This window comes from Lynx rufus, unplaced genomic scaffold, assembly GCF_022079265.1.
Source record: "Lynx rufus isolate CCGP_SWC_20201006 ecotype Redwood Valley unplaced genomic scaffold, mLynRuf1.p SCAF_13, whole genome shotgun sequence".
NCBI lineage: Eukaryota > Metazoa > Chordata > Mammalia > Carnivora > Felidae > Lynx > Lynx rufus.
This window is the reverse complement of record NW_025814827.1, coordinates 5,437,510-5,458,408: the sequence shown is the minus strand read 5'-3', so window position 1 is coordinate 5,458,408 and position 20,899 is coordinate 5,437,510. Positions and strand designations below refer to the sequence as shown.

Here is a 20,899-nt window from a genome sequence, read left to right as displayed (position 1 = left end):
ATGTAGTTAATAATAGGCTATATGCAAAGATAGGCAATGCAAGACAACTGAGTTTCTAATGCATTTCAAATATTTAATCTAAAATATTTAATCATCGTTCCTTTTTTAGTGTTCATTTGTTTTGAGAGAGAGAGTGAGAGAGAAAGAGAGAGAGTGAGCACCACCCAGGCGCCCCTTAATCAAAGTTCTTATATGACTACACACTTAATAACTTACCTCCACTTAATAAAATAGTAAAAATGCCATTTTCTGCTTTTTTAATGTGCATTTGCAAACATTTTCTCTCACAGAGTTTTTCACTTAAATTATATGGATTTCCAGGGCATCTGGGTGGCTCAGTCAGCAGAGCATCTGACTCTTGATTTCACCTCAAGCCATGAGCTCAAGGTTTGTGGGATTGAGCCCCATGTCGGGCTCTTCACGGACAGTGTGGAGCCTGCTTGGGATTCTCTCTCTCCCTCTCTCTCTGCCCCTCCCCCGCTCACACATGTGGGCTCTCTCTCTCTCAAAAATAAATAAACTTAAAAAAAAAATAATATGTATTTCCAATTAAAGAGCTAATGTAGTTATGGACAAAAAATAATAACATTCACTTTTTCTGGTCATACAGTAACATATACTATTATAAAAAATATGAAAAAAATCAGAAAAGTATACCAATAATCTCTTCACTAGCAGATAATAATTTAAGATTTGTAAGCTTAAAAAAAAGCTACTGTCAAGCTTTTTCCTACTCATACATACCTTACATACATAGCTTTTTTTTTTTTTTTTTCAGAGAGAGAGAGAGAGAGAAAGAAGATGCAAGCAGGGGAGAGGGGAAAAAAGAGAGAATTTTCTTTTTTGAGAGAGAGAGAGAGAGAGAGAGAGAGAGAGAATCTTAAGCAGGTTCCACGCTCAGCATAGAGCTCGACACAGGGCTCAGTCTCACAGCCGTGAGATCATGACCTGAACTGAAATCGAGTCAGAAGCTTAACCAACTGAGCCACCCAGGCGCCCTTTATACATATCTCTTTTGTACTCATTCATATTTGAAGGATACAAATCATAATACTACATATGTATAATCTGGTAGCCTTCCTTTTTCACGTATGTATTAATTATAAACATGTTGATGGCATTAGAAACCTTTAAAGCATGACTTTTAATTAGACTCAGCTATTGTTTATCTACTATAACTGAATCGACCCCTATTCTTTATTTCCCTTCCAAAAAAGACTTGTCAATTTCCCTCTAATGTAAATTTACTTTGCATTTTAACATAAGTACTTGATGGATCTAACTCGTGCCTTAAAATTCTAAACGGAGGAAGGGGTGACCACTTCATTCTTCTGTTAGGAGAACTTTTTTGTTCTTTTTTGGAAAGATGTTTTAAGCCATGTGAGTTTAGTCCTGTGTTGTAAGAAATTTGGTTTATCTACCCCTAGAACGTGTCATTATTCCTGAATGTTTGTGGTTGGAGTAGATGAGTGGGAAGGGGGTGCAGGTGGCTTTAGGGAAAGTGCATTGGCTGTGGCATCACTTCCCCCAAGGGCTTATTTCTCATTATACCTTGAGCAAGCTGCTCTCTGACCCTCAGTTTCCTCATTGGTAACGTTGCTGAATGAGCATTCAGGGGTAACATATTCGAAACCATGACCTAGATGAGACTGGGACCTTGGAGTGGGCTTTTGAGTCACGACTTAGCCTCACAAAAAGGGTCAGACCCCAGGAATGACCAGCTGGTGGCAGTCTTTCACATGTGAGTAGTGGCTTTGTCTCACAATCAACCCTGTTGAGCTGTAGTCTCAACCACGCAATTTTTTTTGCAACTGGAAGAAACATGTGTTGAGCACTTAGTAATGCCAGGCATGAATGAGATCCAGCTTCCATTTAATTAGCTCAAGTGGGAGAGATTAGAGAAAGTGAGTGAAGTTTACAAACACTTAAAGGATCCAGAACACATCCTATTGCCCGATTGCAAATAAAGTTAATTAATCTCTACCTGATTGAATTGAGGTTGTAATCTCACATCTGAATCTTCTCTTAAACTTCCAAGGATATATAGTTTTTCTGACTCACTGACTCACCTTAAAAATATCCTTGCAGCTCCTTTTAATTGAGGGTGGACCTTATGAGACATCGGCATCATTGACTTTTTAATTCAAAAAGTAAACTTTAGTGACAAGTTTAAACACACGTGCAATATTTAGTCACAACAGAAAAAAAATTGGGGGGAGGCGCCTGGGTGGCTCAGTCGGTTGAGCGTCCGACTTCAGCTCAGGTCATGACCTCACGGTTCATGGGTTCGAGCCCCTCATTGGGCTCTGTGCTGACAGCTCGGAGCCTGGAGCCTGCTTCAGATTCTGTGTCTCGCTCTCTCTCTGCCCCTCCCCTGCTCACGCTCTGTCTCTCTCTGTCTCTCAATAATAAATAAACGTTTAAAAAAATTTTTTTTAATTTTTTTAAGTCCACCACCCTCATATCTTAAGGGTATTTTCCAAGAGAAGAAACAAAACATTGAGCTTTTTGTTACTTAGTTACAGAAGATGATACAGGAACCTGAAGTTCAGGAATAGCCATTACGGCCTCTTAGTCCCTCAAGCCTTAGCATTTCGGCTGTAGCTGGAGAGACAGGACAGTCCTCACCACAGGGCTGTTCAGGCATTTCATGATGCCTCTCAGTGTTTTATCAGCCCAGAGGTTCAGTTAGGAGTCAGGTCCTTTTCTGACTACCAAGAGGATCTGGCCCTTTTAGGCACATCCTTCAGGGACAGTGAGTGGGTGTGTTTTGGTGCAAGTTGAAGGGTAGTCTGTGCTTCCTGGTAGGGATCCATGATTCCCCCTGATTCCTGCTGAGAGACTTCCTGAGCCAGGTTTGGGGTGGGTAGCTACTTTCAAGTCGAAATGTGTTGTGCTTTTCGCTGCGGTTGTATGCTAAAGTCAAGCTCCTCTACATGGTTCATCTCTGTAATGTTCTCTCATTGGGTACTTGGCTCGACCCGTAACATTCTTCTTTTAAATTAAGCACATGGGGGTCTGAGGACATTTTCCCAGATGTGTGTATATGACTTGGTTTGGAAAGCAGAAATTAAGTTAGTAGGTCAAATGGAAACTACATGGAAAGAAATATTCTTAGGATTTGAAACAGGAAGATAACTTAGATTCAATTCACCTTGTATTCTTCAGGAGGATTTAACTATCTTGAGTGTTTGAGGCTAAGAAAGAGACCAGATAATATACAGCTGAAACAAACAAACAAATAAAAAAAACCCTTTAGCCTAGAATATTCCAATTACTCTAAGAAAAGATTTTCTTTTTTGTAAAAAGGACTGACTCATTAGCTCAAATTCCCAGTAACAGTGCAGATAGAGTATAAGTCATGCAAAGCATTTGTGAGCCTGTAGGAGAGGCTCTTTTCCTCTACCCTCTTGAGTTCTGCAATGGAGGCCTGCAAATTAAACTAACAAAAGCCAGATTAACAAGAGACAAGCCAACAAATTTTATTTAATGTTAATTTTTTTTTACATGGCACAGGGAGCTTAATAAGAAAGAAGTGAAAATCCCAAAGAAGCAGCTAGACTTGAGGGCTTATATACCATTTTAACAAAGAGTGGTAAATTTTGAAGAAGTGACTAGACCAAGGAAAGGCGTTGGGGCTTCCAGGACAGTAAATTGTAGGAAAGTGGCTGAGAAATATATGGGAGAAACTAATGGAAGATAAGAGTTATTTTAGTTAAGTTTGTCTATATATTGGGGAAACTAATGGAGGATTAGAGTTATTTTAGTAAAGTTTGTCTACATTCCTCTTGGCATTAGCTCCCCAATGGCAATTATAAAAATGTTCTCTTTAGGTCACCTGGGTGGCTCAGTCGATTGGGTGTTGACTTTTGGTTTCGGCTCAGGATCATGAGATCAAACCCCTCGTTGGGCCCTACATTGGGCATAGAGACTGGCTAAGACTTTTTCTCTCCCTCTGTCTCTGTACCCTCCCTCAAAAAAAAAAAAAAATGTTTTCTTCCTGGTACTAGGCAGAAATTTCTCACAGGAAACTTATGCACTGCTTTTAGGCAGGAAGGGGGAAGGCAGAGAGCCCTTCCTGGATCTGATGTTTCTCAATCACCTTCAATTAAAAATAGGTCAAAGCAGCATATTTTGGGGTGGCATATTCTAATCCCCTTCAAGCTACAAAGAGTTTCCTCCCTGAGGAGTCAGGCCCAGCCCAGCAGTGGTCATATAAATGTTTGATTATTCACCCTGGGCTGTGATTTTGCAAGACTAGACAGCAATGTACAAAAAAAGAAAATGAAAATTTTGATAAGGAAACAGGGTTGTATTTTTTTTCTTTCCTCAAATTTTTTCTAAATCACATCGCTTTTGCTTATTTTTTTTTTAATTTTTTTTTTCCACGTTTATTTATTTTTGGGACAGAGAGAGACAGAGCATGAACGGGGGAGGGGCAGAGAGAGAGGGAGACACAGAATCGGAAACAGGCTCCAGGCTCTGAGCCATCAGCCCAGAGCCCGACGCGGGGCTCGAACTCACGGACCGTGAGATCGTGACCTGGCTGAAGTCGGACGCTTAACCGACTGCGCCACCCAGGCGCCCCATTGCTTATTTTTTTTAAAAAAACAGTGACATCAGTGAAACAAATTTCCCTTCTGTTTTTAAGGGAAGACCCAGCAGAAACCGTTAGAACAGGCTTTGGTTGAGCTCTGAAGGGCCACTTTCCGGGTTGGAACGTGATGGTTACAGAAGAGAAACGAGCAAGGAAGGACCCAAGTCTGTATTCATTTCTTCAACTGATATTCATGGATTTGCCCATAAGTTAGGTGCTGACCTGAGAAGGAACTAAAGATGATTCCATAGTCCTTTCCTTCACTGAGCCTACTTCTATAAAGGAAAGAATAAAGCAAAGTAGGACATAAGTAACGGTAGAGGAAGACGGTAGAATGCAGAGTGCCTTGAGAATCCTGAGGCTGGAAAGAGAGTATTGAATCAGGCAATGCAGGGAGTTTTCACTGGCATCTGAGCTGAGCCTTAACAGATTTTGGTGTGTCCTGGGGAAGGGGAAGAGCGCTCTAGGTAGATAGAAGGAACAGCATGGCCAAGGTCCAGTGAGCCCTTCATGCGATGGCGAATGGAGGACCCTGGCTCTGTCCAGCATGAGGTGTGTGGGATAGAATAATGGTGAGTTAGCCTAGAAGACTGAGGTTGGCTGAGGTTGACTGAGGTCATCTTCTAGGAAAGCTTTGATGTCAGGTGGGGAAATCCATGTTGGAATGGGACGGCATCAGGGGGACTTTCAGCATGGCAGTCCCAACACCTGGAAGCCCAACAAATTAGAAAGGGTGATGAGGCTGAGTAACAGGCTGTGACCACAGTCCAGGGGAAGAGCATTAGTAGTGCTGGGAGCCGTGGGCAGAAAGGAACACAACAGGAAAAAATGTGGTCAAACCACATCTGTGAGACCTGATGGTTGGCTAGATGTTGGAAGCAAGAACTCAGAAGAACAGTCAACTTTTGAATCCTGGTAGAAATTTGAGCACAACTTGGAAAACCAAGAGTAGCAATGGGGTTGGTGGTGAAGGCAGGGGGTCCCATTATTTTACATGCTGGACATGAGGTATCTGGGGAACACTCAGACAGAGAGGTCCAGAAAATGTCTGCATGTACAGGATGAGAAGCAAAATAAGGCAGCATTCCAAAGTATTTCAAGACAGATGGAGAATGCTCTTTGAGCTTTAGGGTATGGCTCAGGAATGTGTTTACTAGGCACTAGCTGAGAACAGTGTGATTATAGGAGACAAATCACTGGTGGTTCTGTGGCTGTAAGTGAAGACCTTGCCTCAGTTTCTCTATTTTAGAGTGGAGATATAGGACTTGACCCTTTAAAGCCCCTTATACCATTTTTTGGACATCTGCTGTACACAGAGCACATCATTCGTTACCTGTCCTATGCCAGCTGCCCAGGTGAGTATGCCAAACACGTGAGGGGCTGGGTCACTTGCCCCAGGCCACCCAGCTAGTAGACATATTAACATCGATGTGTCTGGTTCCTGGGCCAAGCTCTCCCTCTATACCAAGCTGTCTCCTAACACTGTCACAGCTGTGGCCTTCAGGGACTCAATAGCAGGCGGCAATGATGAGGTGACAGACTTCACTTCCCCAGTCTCCCCAGACTAGCCCAATGTCGGCTACCAGCAGGTAGACAGAGGCCCAAGTGTTCATGCTCTCATTCTTCTGCTACTGGATATGTTTTCAAAAGCAAAAGCCAAGACAGGTAGTCTGACAAGTGTGTAAGCGTATGAATCGCAATAGTGGGACAGGATATTTGGAAAGAAGACTGTCCCAGAAAATCTAAGATGGGGGGGCGGGGTTGCCATACTGGTACTCCATAATGGAGTAGGCTATGCGGGAAAAGTGATCAGAGACTCCGAAGGGAAAGAGTTGGTAGGGAAATGAGATGTTTGGTTCTCCTTCACATCATTTGAGAGTGGTTTCCGAGCCTGTAGGGGTGTCCCCTCTAATGGAACTATCTCCTGTCTCTCAGTGCTCAGCGGAGTGTGGGGCTGGAGTGCGGACACGCTCAGTGGTGTGCATGACCAACCACGTCAGCAGCCTGCCCCTGGAGGGCTGTGGGAACAACCGGCCAGCGGAGGCCACCCCGTGTGACAACGGGCCCTGCACGGGCAAGGTGGAGTGGTTTGCGGGGAGCTGGAGCCAGGTGAGTGGCCAGAACTGTCTCTGGTAAGAGCATCCACAGCAGAGGGGTCAGGAACCAGGAATGGGAGTAGCCCAGGCATCCTGGGCTTGAATCCCAGCAGTGCTGCCCGTGACCCTGGAGAGGCTACTTATGCTCTTGGAGCTGCATTCAGTCAACAGTGTTTCTTGAGCTCCTACTATGTGCTCCTCTAAGCACATGAATTACATCAATGAACAAAACAAATATCCCCGCCCTTAGGAGAGTATGGTCTAGCATGGTTTCTTTGTCTATAAAATGCTGCTAATGACCGCACTGTATGAGGTTATTTTTAGAAGAAATGAAGAAGGAAATGTATATAAAGAATGCAGCGCATTTGCTTGCCATACAACAAATACACTCTACGTCATAGCTGCCGCTGCCATTATTATCATCGGTAAAGCCAGTTTTGTCTGTATTTCTGTATTTGAGTGTCAGAAGCACAAACAGATAGGGTCCGGAAATACTACCTGTGGGGATATATGCAAAGGAAGCAAAATCAGTGTGTTCGTAGAAGCATTACACACCATAGCCAACATCTGGAAATAACCTAAGTGTCTGTTGAGACGTGGATGGGTAAAGAAGATGTAATACATATAACTGATGTAGTAGAGATATTATTCAACCATAAAAAAGAAGGAAATCCTGCCCTTTGTTGCAACACAGGTAGACCTGAAGGACATTAAATAGGCCAGACAGAGAAAGACACTGCATGGTGTCACTTACATGTGGGATCTGGAAAAAAAACCTGGTACTTGGAGAAACAGCAGAACGGTGGCTGCCAGGGTCTGGGGGTGGGGGTGGAGTGGGGAAAATAGAGAAAGGTGGGTAAAACAGACAGACTTCCAATTGTAAGATAAAAAAAGTTCTGAGGATCTAATGTATAACACGATGAGGATAACTGATAATACCGTATCGTCAAAATTTGCTAAGAGGATACAAGTGTTCTCACACACAAAAGAGAGAAATATGGGAGGCGATGGAGGTGTTGATTAACTTGACTGTGGGAATCCTTTCACAATGCATATGTACATCAAACCATCATGAGTACATTTTAAATATATTACAATGGTTGTCAATTATGTCTCAATAACAGGAGAAAATAGAAGCTCATGTAGAAAAAGTTGAGGCTGTTCCTTATAAAGAACAGATAATACCAAATACTTTAAGAAAGCAACTGAAATGATCAATTGATTTTTCCCCCCTCAGTGTTCCAGAATTGAACACAGACTCCCTAAGAAAATGTGGAAAAAAGATCATTCCTTCTTACTGCCCCATTATGATTAACATTAGTACTTTGAGTTCTTGGGCCCCTAAGCATTTGGCTCTCAGGGCTTGGCTGGTTCTCCAAGACGTTTTTGGCTGATGATCATGATTTATACATTATCAGGACCTCTGGCTCCATATAGAATTTTATTTCTTTTAAGTATCCTTAAAAACAGACCCTGAAAAAATGGACTGCCCCGTCCTTGTAAGCTGATACAACCCCCTTGGAAAGCAGTTTGGCAATAAAAGTCAAGAACCATAAAAATGTTCATTTGCCTTAACCAGTCACTCTGCTTCTGGGGATTCTTTTTAAGAAAATAATTACCAGAAGGGGGGCAAAAAAGGCATTTTTAACAGAGGTGTTCATGACAGCAGGGCACGTAGGGATATTATGGTATATCATAACTCATTAGAATATCATGTAACAACAACAGTGATAATTAGGGAGACGTAGAAAGTACACATGATATAGCGGCAAGTGAAAACCAGAATATAAAAATACATGAATGTCATCTCAGCCGCTTCAAAGAATAGGGTTTTATATGAACAACATGGGGAAATGTTTTCTTCTCAAGTTTCCTTTCGTGTTTTTATAATACAAACTGTAAAATATAGAAAATTCAGAAAGAAAGAGAATCCAAGTACTTCCAGTGCTACCCGAGTGGGTATCAGAGGCAGATAACACCTGATAACTGACCCCAGCCCTATTTCTCTGTAGTTCTTCTGACTCGGGGCAGTCAGCTTAACCTCTGTGGGCCTGTTTCCCCATCCAAACATGAGGATAAGAATACCAGCTAATAAATAGTAGTTCCCTTTTCCCCATGGTTATGATTTTGTCTGCTGGCTATTTCTGTGTCATTATTGATAGCAAAACACTTAGGGCGTGGGACCTGAATCCCAAAGATAATTCAGAAGGAGCCGTACTACACAACGCACCCACAGAAACCGAGGCAACGGGAAGAGCCCTGTGGGAAATTGTAACAGCCCTCACATGGTGAGGATGAGCAGTACAATTCAACTTGAATGTCTACCAATCTCCCAAGACGAGAGGGGAGCAGGACTCAGGGTCCTTTTTCCTGGCAGGCCTCCTGTTGACTCCTGACCTACTCAGAGAACTGAGAGTGATGTGAATCTGGGTGAAGGCAGTGTTTGTTTCTGCCAAGATTAGAAACAGAATTTATTGCCCTGTTGTCCAAAAGGGTCAGGACATGACTGAATGTGACAAGGTTTTCGTTCTGGGTTTATGAGGATGTTGGAGTCTGGGGGCACCTCCATACCCTGGGAATCTGATGTTGTCCCCAGAGAAAATGAAGTAGAGCATGCTTATTTATTGAAACTAAAATAAAAATAAATGTTGCTTCCATCCATGTGGTTTGAACGATAGTTGCATCTGGAACACCCCACTAGCCTGGTCACAGTGAATTGTCCAGGGTGGATGTGTAACCCAAGCCAAGCCAAGCAGAGTTTTTCTCTGGGACTTTTAGTGTGGGCTTTGGGGGAAGAGACTACCTGGGAAGTCGTGAGCACAGGTGCTAGCAGCGGCCTTGTTGAGGCTTGTGGAGAAAGCCAATCCAAGAGAAGGAGACCTGTCAAGCTTAAGGAGTCTCTTTTCTACCTGCAGCCAAAGTAGCCCAACTCCTACTCAGGGTATCCCACCAGTATCTAGATCAGTGCCTAGACGGATCACAGATGTTTCCTATCTTCCCCGCCAGTTCTGGGTTTACTTCACCTGTACATTGTCTTTGTTCTGGGGGGTCTTTCACAGCCTGTAGCCATTGAGAGCAGCCCTCTTGTCTGCCTATCTGTCTGGATTTCACTGGCATCTTGAGCAGATATCTCCACTCTCATCTGGTCTTGGATCAGTGATCCACCAGTGTACAACTGCAGGAATTCTTCAGGTGTACAAACACACATAATCGCTCCCACTGCTCAGTGGAAGTAGTTATCCCTGTTAAATACCACTTGCTCTTCTAGGCTTTTCTCCATGAATTATATTTTACCTGATATTTGCATTACTCTCATTTCTCGTTGTCGAATTTCACCTGGTGCATCTTTGTCATCTTCTTATGTACTTTTCCAAGGTATGCGTTTTGTAGGCAAGACTTTATTTTTACCCAATCTGCAAGTCTCTGTAGTTTTGGTTTGGTGTGGTTTGGGGTCGTTTTTAATGTTTATTTATTTTAAGAAAGAACAAGAGGGAGTGGGGGAAGGGCAGGAAGAGAGAGAATCCCAAGCAGGCTCCATGCTGACAGTGGATCTCACAGTGAGATCACAACCTAAGCTGAAACCAAGTGTCAGACACTTAACCAGCTGAGCCACCTAAGCACCCCAAGCAAGTCTCTGTTTTTTTAAGAGTTAAAATTTAACCATTCACATTTATTGCAATCCATTATATGTTTGGACTTCCCCCTGCCATCTTAACTTGTGTTTCCTGTTTCGGTTATTCATGCTTTCTGGGTCTGTTTCTTCTTTCTGCACATTTGCATGGATTAGGTTTCTCTAATTCCATTTTTCCCTCTAACATTTTGGAAGTTATAAATTCTATTTTTATTCACTTGGTAATAACATTCAAATATTTAGCAGTTTTAAAGTTGTGTGTTTCTATCTGTGTTATCTATAACTACATCTTCCCCCAAAAGAAAACAGAAACCTTAAGTCCTCATTTATTTATCTCCACTTTCTCGATCCACAATAGCTCCCAAAAGACTTGAGATCATCTGGATCCAGCTCCATATTAACGTTAACTAATTTTATAGAAAATACTGAAAATCGAGAAAATTTAGGTTTAAAAATAGCTTTCTCCCACCCAAAGGTTATCTTTTTATTGAAATATAATTCACATACCATAAAATTCACCCTTTAAAAAAATTTGTTTAATGTGGATTTATTTTTGAGACAGAGAGAGACAGAGCATGAGCGGGGGAGGGGCAGAGAGAGAGGGAGACGCAGAATCCGAGGCAGGCTCCAGGCTCTGAGCCGTCAGCACAGAGCCCGACGTGGGGCTCGAAATCACCAACTGCAAGATCACGACCTGAGCCGAAGTCTGACGCCCAACTGACCGAGCCACCCAGGCGCCCCAGAATTCACCCTTTTAAAAGTATACAATTCAGTGGTTTTTAGTATATCCACAAAACTGTACAGCCACCACCACTGTCTGATTCCAGAACATCTTCATCATCCCTGGAAACCATTATTAACAACAGCTTTTGCCAACTTCTGCTTTATGTCCTTGCTGGTGTGTCTTCTTCCAGGTTCTTTTTTATCTGGTTAGAGACCGTTAGTCAGTAAGTCCTTCAAATAGGATCATGAGTGGTAAGTTTCTGACCATTGAAAATCTGAGAATGCCTTCACTTTGCCCTTTGACAGTAGGGGCAGATGTCTTTACTGTCAGGCACCCGGGCACAGTCAGGCCAGCCCAGCTGTTCCTGGTCAGTACCTTAGCGGCCACTCTCTCACTGCCTTGAGTCCTCTCTCCTGCTCCTCATATTCCTTCTCACCCAAAGCACCTGAACTCTCCTCGTTGCCAGGCATCCTCCTGCATGTGCATTTTGAACTATGATGTGCTTCTTCAATTTAGTCTCAGCTGCCTTTCACCGTTCTAGTATCCCCCATAACTTCCGTTCCACCAAGGATGAGTATCCTTTCCTGTTTCCAAATGCTATTTCGTGCATGCACACGTATATCACCCCCCTCCCGCCCCTGCCATACACACATACATTCACTTGCTCCTAACACAAATATTCTGCCGTTTCTGGGCATTGAGGGTAGAAGGCTGAGCTATGTACTCATTCTCCCTTAATTACCTAATCTCTTCAAGGACTTTCTAAAAATAGCATCAAATAACTTCAGGTTTTGGTCAAGGTTTGTACTCCACTATTCTGCCAAGCACTCAGTACAGACACAGACCCTCAGAGCAGTCATGGCGGGGAGGAGTCTTTCTGATTAGGTTTCCAAACCGCCACTTTGCAAGTGAGACAGTAGAGCCATGGGGAAGTGCAATATCTTGGCTAAAGTCACAGAGCTATTTAGTGACGATGTCTGGACTAGTTTCCATGTCTCCTGTTCCATCCTTGCTTTAACACACACACTCACTCCTCCTGCAGGGGAGGCCAGACCTTTGCCTGGCAGCCTGGTCACTCCTCCCCTGCCTCCGGTGCTGTCATTGTCTGCAGCATTTGTAAGAAAAGGACAAAACCTGAATATACTGCAAATCAATCATAAACTAACATGGAAAAAAAATAGGAAAAACAAACTAAGAAGACGTATTCTCTGGATGTCTTATGAGGATGCCCCGCCCACCCAAAAAAGGGCACAAAGGGGAAATTGCTGAGGGTGATGCTTATGATGTCCTGTGTGCTTAATTCATAGTCTGTTGGTTTGGGGTTTGTCTTTTTTTTCTGTAGATATGTGTGGGTTTTCCCCCATTTTTTTAATTCGATTATGTTCCTGCATACAGACAGTAAAGGTAATGTTAAGAGTTTCAACTGAAGAAATTATTAGAGGCTCTTATACAGGTAGTAGATTATTTAAAGTCTCTAGAAGAATATGATCACAGTTTAAAATTTTTGTAATCAACGTGAACAGAAAACATTTTGCAAAGTAACAGATACTTAAATAGAATACTTGGTGAGCAGTTATATGCATCGTGTTCGTGGAAACTAACAAAATACGCCAACGCATGTAATTGTCTGACCACCCTCTTTGTGTGACTACCCCCTGCACACTTCCCACCAAGGTGGGAAGTGAAAGGCTTGGACTCCAATGTCAAAGCTTCCTGCTGGCCACCTGTTGGGAGGGGAGGGTTGACCACAGGGGGCATTGTCCCCAGTCTTGGATCTTCTCACGTTCGTGCATCCCGAAGAATTTTAATTTAGCCCTTCATCCACAGGTGTGTGGGCTCTAAGAGACTACTTCATTCCCAGTATCCACGCACTGCGACCTGGCAAAGCCATCAGAATGTTGGTTCATTGTTTTACAATGAGCAGTGTCAGAATCTACTGGACAGGGACAACCAAATTGACAGGCTGATGTGTTCCTGCCTGTGTGCCCGAGGAGGGGTTATATAAAAGAGGTGGTCTAAAAGAAACCGTTTCAATCTCACCACAGAGGGCACCACAGTCCTGGCGCTGTGATAACCCAGGGCACCTACTCTCCATTCCAAACACAGAGCTGTTAGGAAAACTGGAATCCATCTGCAACTTTTCGTCCAGTAATATTTTCCAGGTGCCGTTGGGCTCATCCCCACTGAACTGATGATAAAACGCACTCAAACAGACACCGCTTGATGTTCTCGTCCCCTTTCTGTCATGTGACACCCATCCTTCTCTGATTTTTCTCCAGTGTTCCATCGAGTGTGGGAGCGGGACCCAACAGAGGGAGGTGATTTGTGTTAGGAAGAACGTAGACACCTTTGAAGTGTTGGACCCATATGAATGTTCCTTCCTGGAAAGACCCCCCAGCCAGCAGTCGTGCCACCTCAAGCCTTGTGGGGCCAAATGGTTTAGCACAGAATGGAGCATGGTAAGTCATGGTGCTCTTTATAGACATCACATTAGTACATCACGCTTTTGTTTTCCTCCCATAGACAGCCAGACCACCTACTGTGTGCAGGCACTGGGCTCAGCCCTGGAGTAGATTCCCTACAGTGACCTACTCTAGACAGTGGCTGTTGGGGCCTGCTCGGTGGGAGGAACCAGAGGCTGGGACCATCTTGATCTCTAAACTGAAGAGGCCATAAAGCAGTGACTCTCAGTTTGATTTATTTATTTTTTAATAATTTTTTTATTTTTATTTTTTTTAATTTTTTTTTAATGTTTGTTTATTTTTGAGAGAGACAGAGACAGAATGCAAGTGGGTTAGGGGCAGAGAGATAGAGAGACACAGAATCCGAAGCAGGCTCCAGGCTCTGAGCTGTCAGCACAGAGCCCGACGCGGGGCTCGAACTCACAGGCTGTGAGGTCATGACCTGAGCCGGAGTCGGTCGCTTAACTGATTGAGCCACCCAGGCACCCCAATAATTTTTTTAATGTTTATTTATTTTTGAAAGAGAAAGAGAATGCAAGTGGGGGAGGGGCAGAGAGAGAGGGAGACACAGCATCTGAAGCAGGCTCCAGGCTCTGAGCTGTCAGCACAGAGCCCAATGCAGGGCTTGAACCCACAAACCAGGAGATCATGACCTGAGCTGAAGTCGGACACTTCACTGACTGAGCCACCCAGGCGCCCCATCAGTTTTAGTGTGTGCAAAAGAATCAACCAGCATTTTGTTTGGAAAGACCGGATTCTGGCTCCACCCTAGCCAAGTATTTTGCATTTTGAACAAGTTCCTTAGGTGAGTTGGATGCAGGTATCCTTGGACATTCTGAGAAATGCTGTTGTACAGGGGATGTGGTTGGGGTATAGTTGGGACATAATTGGCTGTGAGTTGATGGCTGTTGATGCTGCTGGACGCATGGGAGTTTGTTTTAGTATTTGGTCTCCTTTTGAAGATGTTTCAGATCTTCCAAAATCTGCGCCTCCAATGTGCTAGGCTAATGGACTGTCAAAAATCCCTTAACGCTCTCCTTTTGTCGCCATGCAGTGCTCCAAGAGCTGCCAGGGTGGCTTCCGGGTCCGGGAAGTGCGCTGCCTGTCAGATGACATGACCCTAAGCAATCTCTGTGACCCTCAGTTGAAACCAGAAGAGAAAGAATCTTGTAACCCTCAGGACTGTGTCCCTGAAGTTGGTAAGTAGGGATTCCTTTCTAGGAGAAAAGATACACCCTTCTTAAACTCCATCAAGTTCTCTGGTATGAAAATGCCAAGCCCATCTAGATCTCTCCACGACCTTGTGCATAGTCATGGAGCTCAGGGGGTCAAAATACTTTCAGTGTGATAAGTTTCACAGTTTAAGATGACTGTTCATAGCATGGATGGTGATCCAAAATACCCTCCAAACTTAAATGTGAACTGCTTAAAATGCTAATGGTTTCAGAGATTCGGTTCCATTATCTTTAAGGTCAAAGTAGTGAGAGTTCAACTTTTAACTGTAGGAACAAGTCAGTGTAAGGAAGAAAATTAATAAGAAAGGTCTAAATCTATTTTTTTAATGTTAATAATAATTAAAAATAAGAAAACCTTGGTATAGAACATAAAAGGAAATGTGAATGGATAGAGAGACTAACTGTCCCTGGGTGGGAACACTCAATAATATAAAGAGGATAAAATAAGGTTCATGGGGTTCAGCATATAATATGTTCAAATAGATTGCCAGGGCTCCTGGGTGGCTCAGTCGGTTAAGCATCAGACTTCCGCTCAGGTCATGATCTCACAGTTTGTGAGTTCGAGCCCTGCGTCAGCTGTGCTGACAGCTGTCATCCTGTGCTGACAGCTCAGAGCCTGGAGCCTGCTTCGGATTCTGTGTCTCCCTCTCTCTGCCTCTTCCCCATTTGTGCTTCTCTCTCTCTCTCTCTCTCTCTCTCTCTCTCTCTCCCTCCCTTTCTCTTTCAAAAATAAATAAACTTTAAAAAAATTTAATATATTGCCTTATCATATACTTGAACATATTATAAAACTACATAAATTAAAACTATATGCTACTGATTCAGGAAGAGACAGGCATATCAATGTTATAATACAGAATTCTGAAACAGATTCCTTTATACCAAGGAAGTGAAGTATGATAGTCTAATATTAAGGAAGTACGGAAAGGAGAGATTTCCACTGTATTCAGATAGTTGAAGATCCATTTGAAAAAACAAAGAAAAGCATCTTAAATCTTGCCTTATGCCATATAGAAACACAAGTGCCTAATGGATTGAAGACCCTTACATAAAAAAAACATACTGTAGGGGCGCCTGGGTGGCTTGGTCGGTTAAGCGTCCGACTTCGGCTCAGGTCATGATCTCGCAGTCTGTGAGTTCGAGCCCCGCGTCGAGCTCTGTGCTGACAGCTCAGAGCCTGGAGTCTGTTTCAGATTCTGTGTCTCCCTCTCTCTCTGCCCCTCCCGTGTTCATGCTCTGTCTCTCTCTGCCTCAAAAATAAATAAACGTTAAAAAATAAATAAATAAATAAATAAATAAAAACATACTGTAAAAATGCCAGAGAAAATATATCTCAGAGTTGGTTAAGTCTTCATAAACTAGACCCAAAACTCAGAGGCCTCATTGCTGAATGTAAAAACATAATTAATTAAAAACATTTTTCTGTTAAGAACATTGTATTAGGGCTCTCTAGAGAACCAGAACCAATAGGAAAGATAGATGGATGGATAAGTGGGTAGGTAGACAAAAGATGACAGATAGATAGATGATAGATAGATGATAGATGATAGAGAGAGAGAGATGGATAGATAGATGGATAGATAGATAAATAGACAGATAGATAGGTAGATGGATAGATAGATAGATAGATAGATAGATAAAGAGAGAAAAGAAGGGAGAAATGAGTAATTGGCTTACATGACTGTAGAAGCTGAGAGGCCCCACAATCTACTGTCACAAGCTGGAGACTCGGGAAAGCTGCTGGTGTAATTCAATCTGAGTCTGAAGGCCTGAGAACCAGGGGGAGCTGATGGCGTGAATCCCAGTCCAAGAGCCGAGATGATGACATGAAATGTGCAGCTCAAGCAGTGAGACAGAAAAGAGGCAAAGTCCTCCTTCCTCTGTTTTACGTCCTGTTCAGGCCCTCAGTGGATGAGGCCCATCTGCAATGGGGAGGGCCACCTGCTTTACGGGGCCCGTCAGTTCCAATGCAACCTCATCCAGAAACACACCCGGAAATCACGTTCAATCTGGGCTCCCCATCGCTAGTAAAGTTGACACACAAAATGAACCATCACAGACATCATAACCCAAGTTGAAAGAAGCGAAGAAAGGAAAAGAGAGAGAGAATGAGGAACGATTGTGAGACAATGTGAAATATACCTTACTGCAATGTGACACAATCAATATGAGAGGAAACCGTCCAGCCAGGAGACAGAGCCCAGAGTGACAGAAGTACCATTGCCGATTCATGCACACAAACATGTTCACCTAGATGTCCCCTCCATCAACTTACTTACATTGGCAACACATAAAGCATTCATTCAAATGTGGATCCTAAATTGTTAGGTAAATTGTTTTTTAAAAAAAGTAATGCAACACTGGAAAGAAAAGTTGTGTATATAAACTTGTCTACTTGTCTCGGGCCAGCCCAAGATAATTAAAGACAGCCAAAATTACCAGACCCATAGAATTGATTGTACAGTTTGCAAGCTGGGAGTGATTGGTATAAACAGTTCATGTGTTCTGAAGGGCTAGCCCTCAGCTAGCAGACATCTCCTCCAGGTTTCTAACTAATTTGACATGATAGAAATTTTTTACCAGTCTGCTTTGGTCTTTTCCACTTGTCTATGGTGTCTTTGCAAGGACAAGAAAAAAATCCGTTTAGTTTCCAATTATAGAAAATTCAATTCAGGAGAAGGGAAACTATGAGATTTAACAAAAGAGAAAATGTAAGCAAGACCGTGGTATTCTTTCATATGCCTCAGATTGATCCTGATCGATACCATCAGAGCTAAAGGTACTAAAAATGTCCAGGCTGTGAGCCAGAGTTATGAAGCACAAAGTGTATCCCAGACAGTTGCACCCAGCAAGAATCTGTATACACTGGGAGAGCAAAGATGGCTCAGGTGCACATTTGGTTATAATGCTCGAGAAGAAAATAGTGTGTGAGTACATGGGCAAATGTATGCTGTTATCAGGTTTTTGAAATCTACATACATTTTTATAATCTTTCACTTAATTCCAGAGAGCCGTTACTAAATCACCTCACAACTGACCGTATCTTAGAATCAAAGAATCAAATAAATGCCACTCAAGCAGAGTCAAATCCTTAATATACATAAAACTCACACAAATTAGTTTAAAAAGAAGAGATAAGAGGGGCGCCTGGGTGGCTCAGTCAAGCATCCGACTTTAGCTCAGGTCACGATCTCACGGTTCATGAGGTCAAACCCCGCGTCAGGCTCTGTGCTGACAGCTCAGAGCCTGGAGCCTGCTAAGGATTCTGTGTCTCCCTCTCTCTTTCTGCCCCTCCCCGCTTGTGCTCTGTCTCTCTCTGTCTCACAAAGAAAAGAATCCCTATACCTCTGTACTTTTCCTTCAGTTTTGCTGTGTACCTGAAAAGACAAGTGATCCAATTTTATAAAGGATAAAAGATACGAATAAACATAGTTGGAAGAGGCGGAGTTAGTAATCAGCTTCACTAGCACATCAAAAAGGCAAATTTTAAAAATAATGGTAGTCTGTGTTTTTCCCTAAGACTGGAAAACTTTTAAAAATTGGACAGTATTCGCTGTTGGCAAAGTTGTGGGGGGAATGTAATCTTCTAGGAGAACTTTGACACTATCATTCAATACACAAAGTATTCGGTGTCTTTGACTCAGTGACTCTACTTCCGGAAATTTACATTCAAGCTTTGCTCTCAAAAATGTATGGATATGCACATACATGAGGAATAGGGCTGGGAAAATTGTGTAGAATTGATAAGTGACTGAATTGTAGAATTTCTTGTGACTCATAGAAATTGGAAGCAATTACATTTCTACCGGGAGAAGGAAATGGCTAATTATGCTACTGCACATAGGACAGAATTGACGTCTTGAAAAGAATGTGGTAAAGCTGTATGTCATGATGCATAAATGGATTAAATATACTTGTGAGGCATATCAAAAAGCAAGCATCTGAAATTATGTCAGTTATTTTCCTGATTAATCTGTAAGTTCAAGCAACGTTAATCAAAATCTAGACAGGGCTTTTCATAAAAAATCTAACAGACAGTGTCTAAAGTTTACACAGAAGAGCAAAAGCAAAGAAATAATAATAGGCAAGGTGATTTTGATAATGTGTTGGGGAACATATCCTACGATGTATCAGGAGATACTGGCCCAAGGATAGATAACTAAACCAAAGGAACGGAATAGAGTTCCCCAAATACACTCGAGCATAGCGTGGCTTGTGATACATGGGCAAAGTTAACATTACGAATCTGGGGAGGAAACACGAACAATCAGTTAATGGTAATGAAACAATTGTTTACCCACAGAGAAAAAAATCCAAATTGAATTCCTCCTTGTCACCGCACATGCCCACGCATCAATTCTGGGTGAATTAGGGAAATAAACGTGAGGAGAAATTTTTGTAACTTTTAAAAGAGAATATGCGGAAATATGTCTATTAGCATAGGGAATCATTTCTTCGATGAGAAACACAAATCCCAAACCACAAAGTAAAATGTTATAACGCCTATTATATTAAAAATAAAATCTATTTGCCAGTCAACACTAGGCAAACTGGTAAGAAAGGCCTCAGGCGTGGAGAAGATATTTGCAACACCTACAATGAACAAAAAGGATCAGATCCATTATATGCAAAGAATGTCCTTGAATCATTTGTTTTAAGTTAACCAAATTAGCAATTGGTCAAAAGATGGGAAAAGCAATTCACAGAAAAGGAAACTCGAATGGCCAGTATGCGTATGATGACAACACACTCGACCTCATTTGGGGATAATGTCACATCCGCCAGGTCAGCAAAAAGATGCGGCACAAAGGGAATTCATCTGTACCACTGACAAAAATGTCGGTTGTTGCACCCACTTGGGAGAGTCATCAGATGGGATCCAGTAAGTTTGCATCTGCCTTGTGACCCAGCAGGACCCAGAGAAGGGGATGTGTAACAGTTGAAAGGAGCAGTGTTTGCGGCCTTAAAAAATGGAAAACAACTGTCAGTGGAAAATGGGTCCATAAGTTGCGGCACGTACGATGAAAATGAACTCCCGCAGAGCATTCATTAAACATGAGCGAATCACGCAAAGTCAACGTAGAGCACGTTGCCAAGGAATATATACAATCTGTATCTTTTTTTTTTTTTTTTTTGGAGTTTAAATGCCACATAGTAATTGGGGCACGATCATTCACAGCTCGCGTATGAAGAAAGGATTGGGGATAATAAATACCAAATGTGGGGTTTGATGACCTCGGGGGCAGGTGAGAAGAAAGGGGAGGTGGCCACGGAGTGAACTCTGGGAACTGTGTCTCTGCTGGGGAGCAGGGAGGACACCGTCCATTCTGTTACCATGTTTAAAAGAAAAAGGGGCGCCTGGGTGGCTCAGTCGGTTGGGCGTCCGACTTCGGCTTAGGTCATGATTTCGCGGTCCGTGAGTTCGAGCCCCACGTCGGGCTCTGCACTGACAGCTCAGAGCCTGGAGCCCGCTTTGGATTCTGTGTCTCCCTCTCTCTCTGACCTTCCCCCATTCATGCTCTGTCTCTCTCTGTCTCAAAAATGAATAAACGTTAAAAAAAATTTTTTTTTTTTTTAAAGAAAAGATAAACGTAAGCTCCTCGCCCACCCTGCACCTCCCATGGGTACTAAAGCAGGACCAGGATGGAAAGCCAAGTCCACTGTCCTTTCTCTTCCCATGGGTCTGGGCTGGCTCTGTGCTCAGAGAGTCTTTTCTGTTCTCTTCTGCTGCAGATGAAAACTGCAAGGACAGGTACTACAACTGCAACGTGGTGGTCCAGGCGAGACTGTGTGTCTACAACTACTACAAGACGGCCTGCTGTGCCTCCTGCACGCGTGTGGCCAACAGGCACCCGGGCTTCCTGGGGAGCAGATAACACGCCCGCCCCGCGGCAGTCGGGCGGTCGGGGAGTCTGTCGGCGGTGGGACTGGCTGGCCGCTGCTCCGCCAGAGGCTTCCAGGCCGCCAGCCAGCGTAGTCACCACCCCACCTTCGGCAAAGCGGACACGTCGTGCCCAGGAGCCAAGCCACGGTTGTCCTTTAGCATCACCATAAACTGATGATCCCTCCTTGGGAAACCTGGCACCTGGTAAGGTGCCATCTGAAAACCACGCAGTGGGGGGCGGGGTGCATGTAGCTCTCAGTCAACTCCCGT

The 20,899-nt window shown here is 43.2% G+C and overlaps 1 protein-coding gene across 1 annotated transcript in view; it reads left to right on the top strand.

The window, feature by feature from the left end:
- Window positions 1-20,621, top strand: part of THSD4 (thrombospondin type 1 domain containing 4) — a 194,674-nt gene extending 174,053 nt beyond the window's left edge. Inside the window, exons 9-12 of the mRNA XM_047074427.1 lie at window positions 6,533-6,706; window positions 13,328-13,507; window positions 14,565-14,709; window positions 20,479-20,621. Of these exons, the coding sequence (XP_046930383.1) occupies window positions 6,533-6,706; window positions 13,328-13,507; window positions 14,565-14,709; window positions 20,479-20,621 (642 nt within the window). The remainder of the gene's footprint in view (window positions 1-6,532; window positions 6,707-13,327; window positions 13,508-14,564; window positions 14,710-20,478) is intronic.
- Window positions 20,622-20,899: the final 278 nt, after the last annotated feature.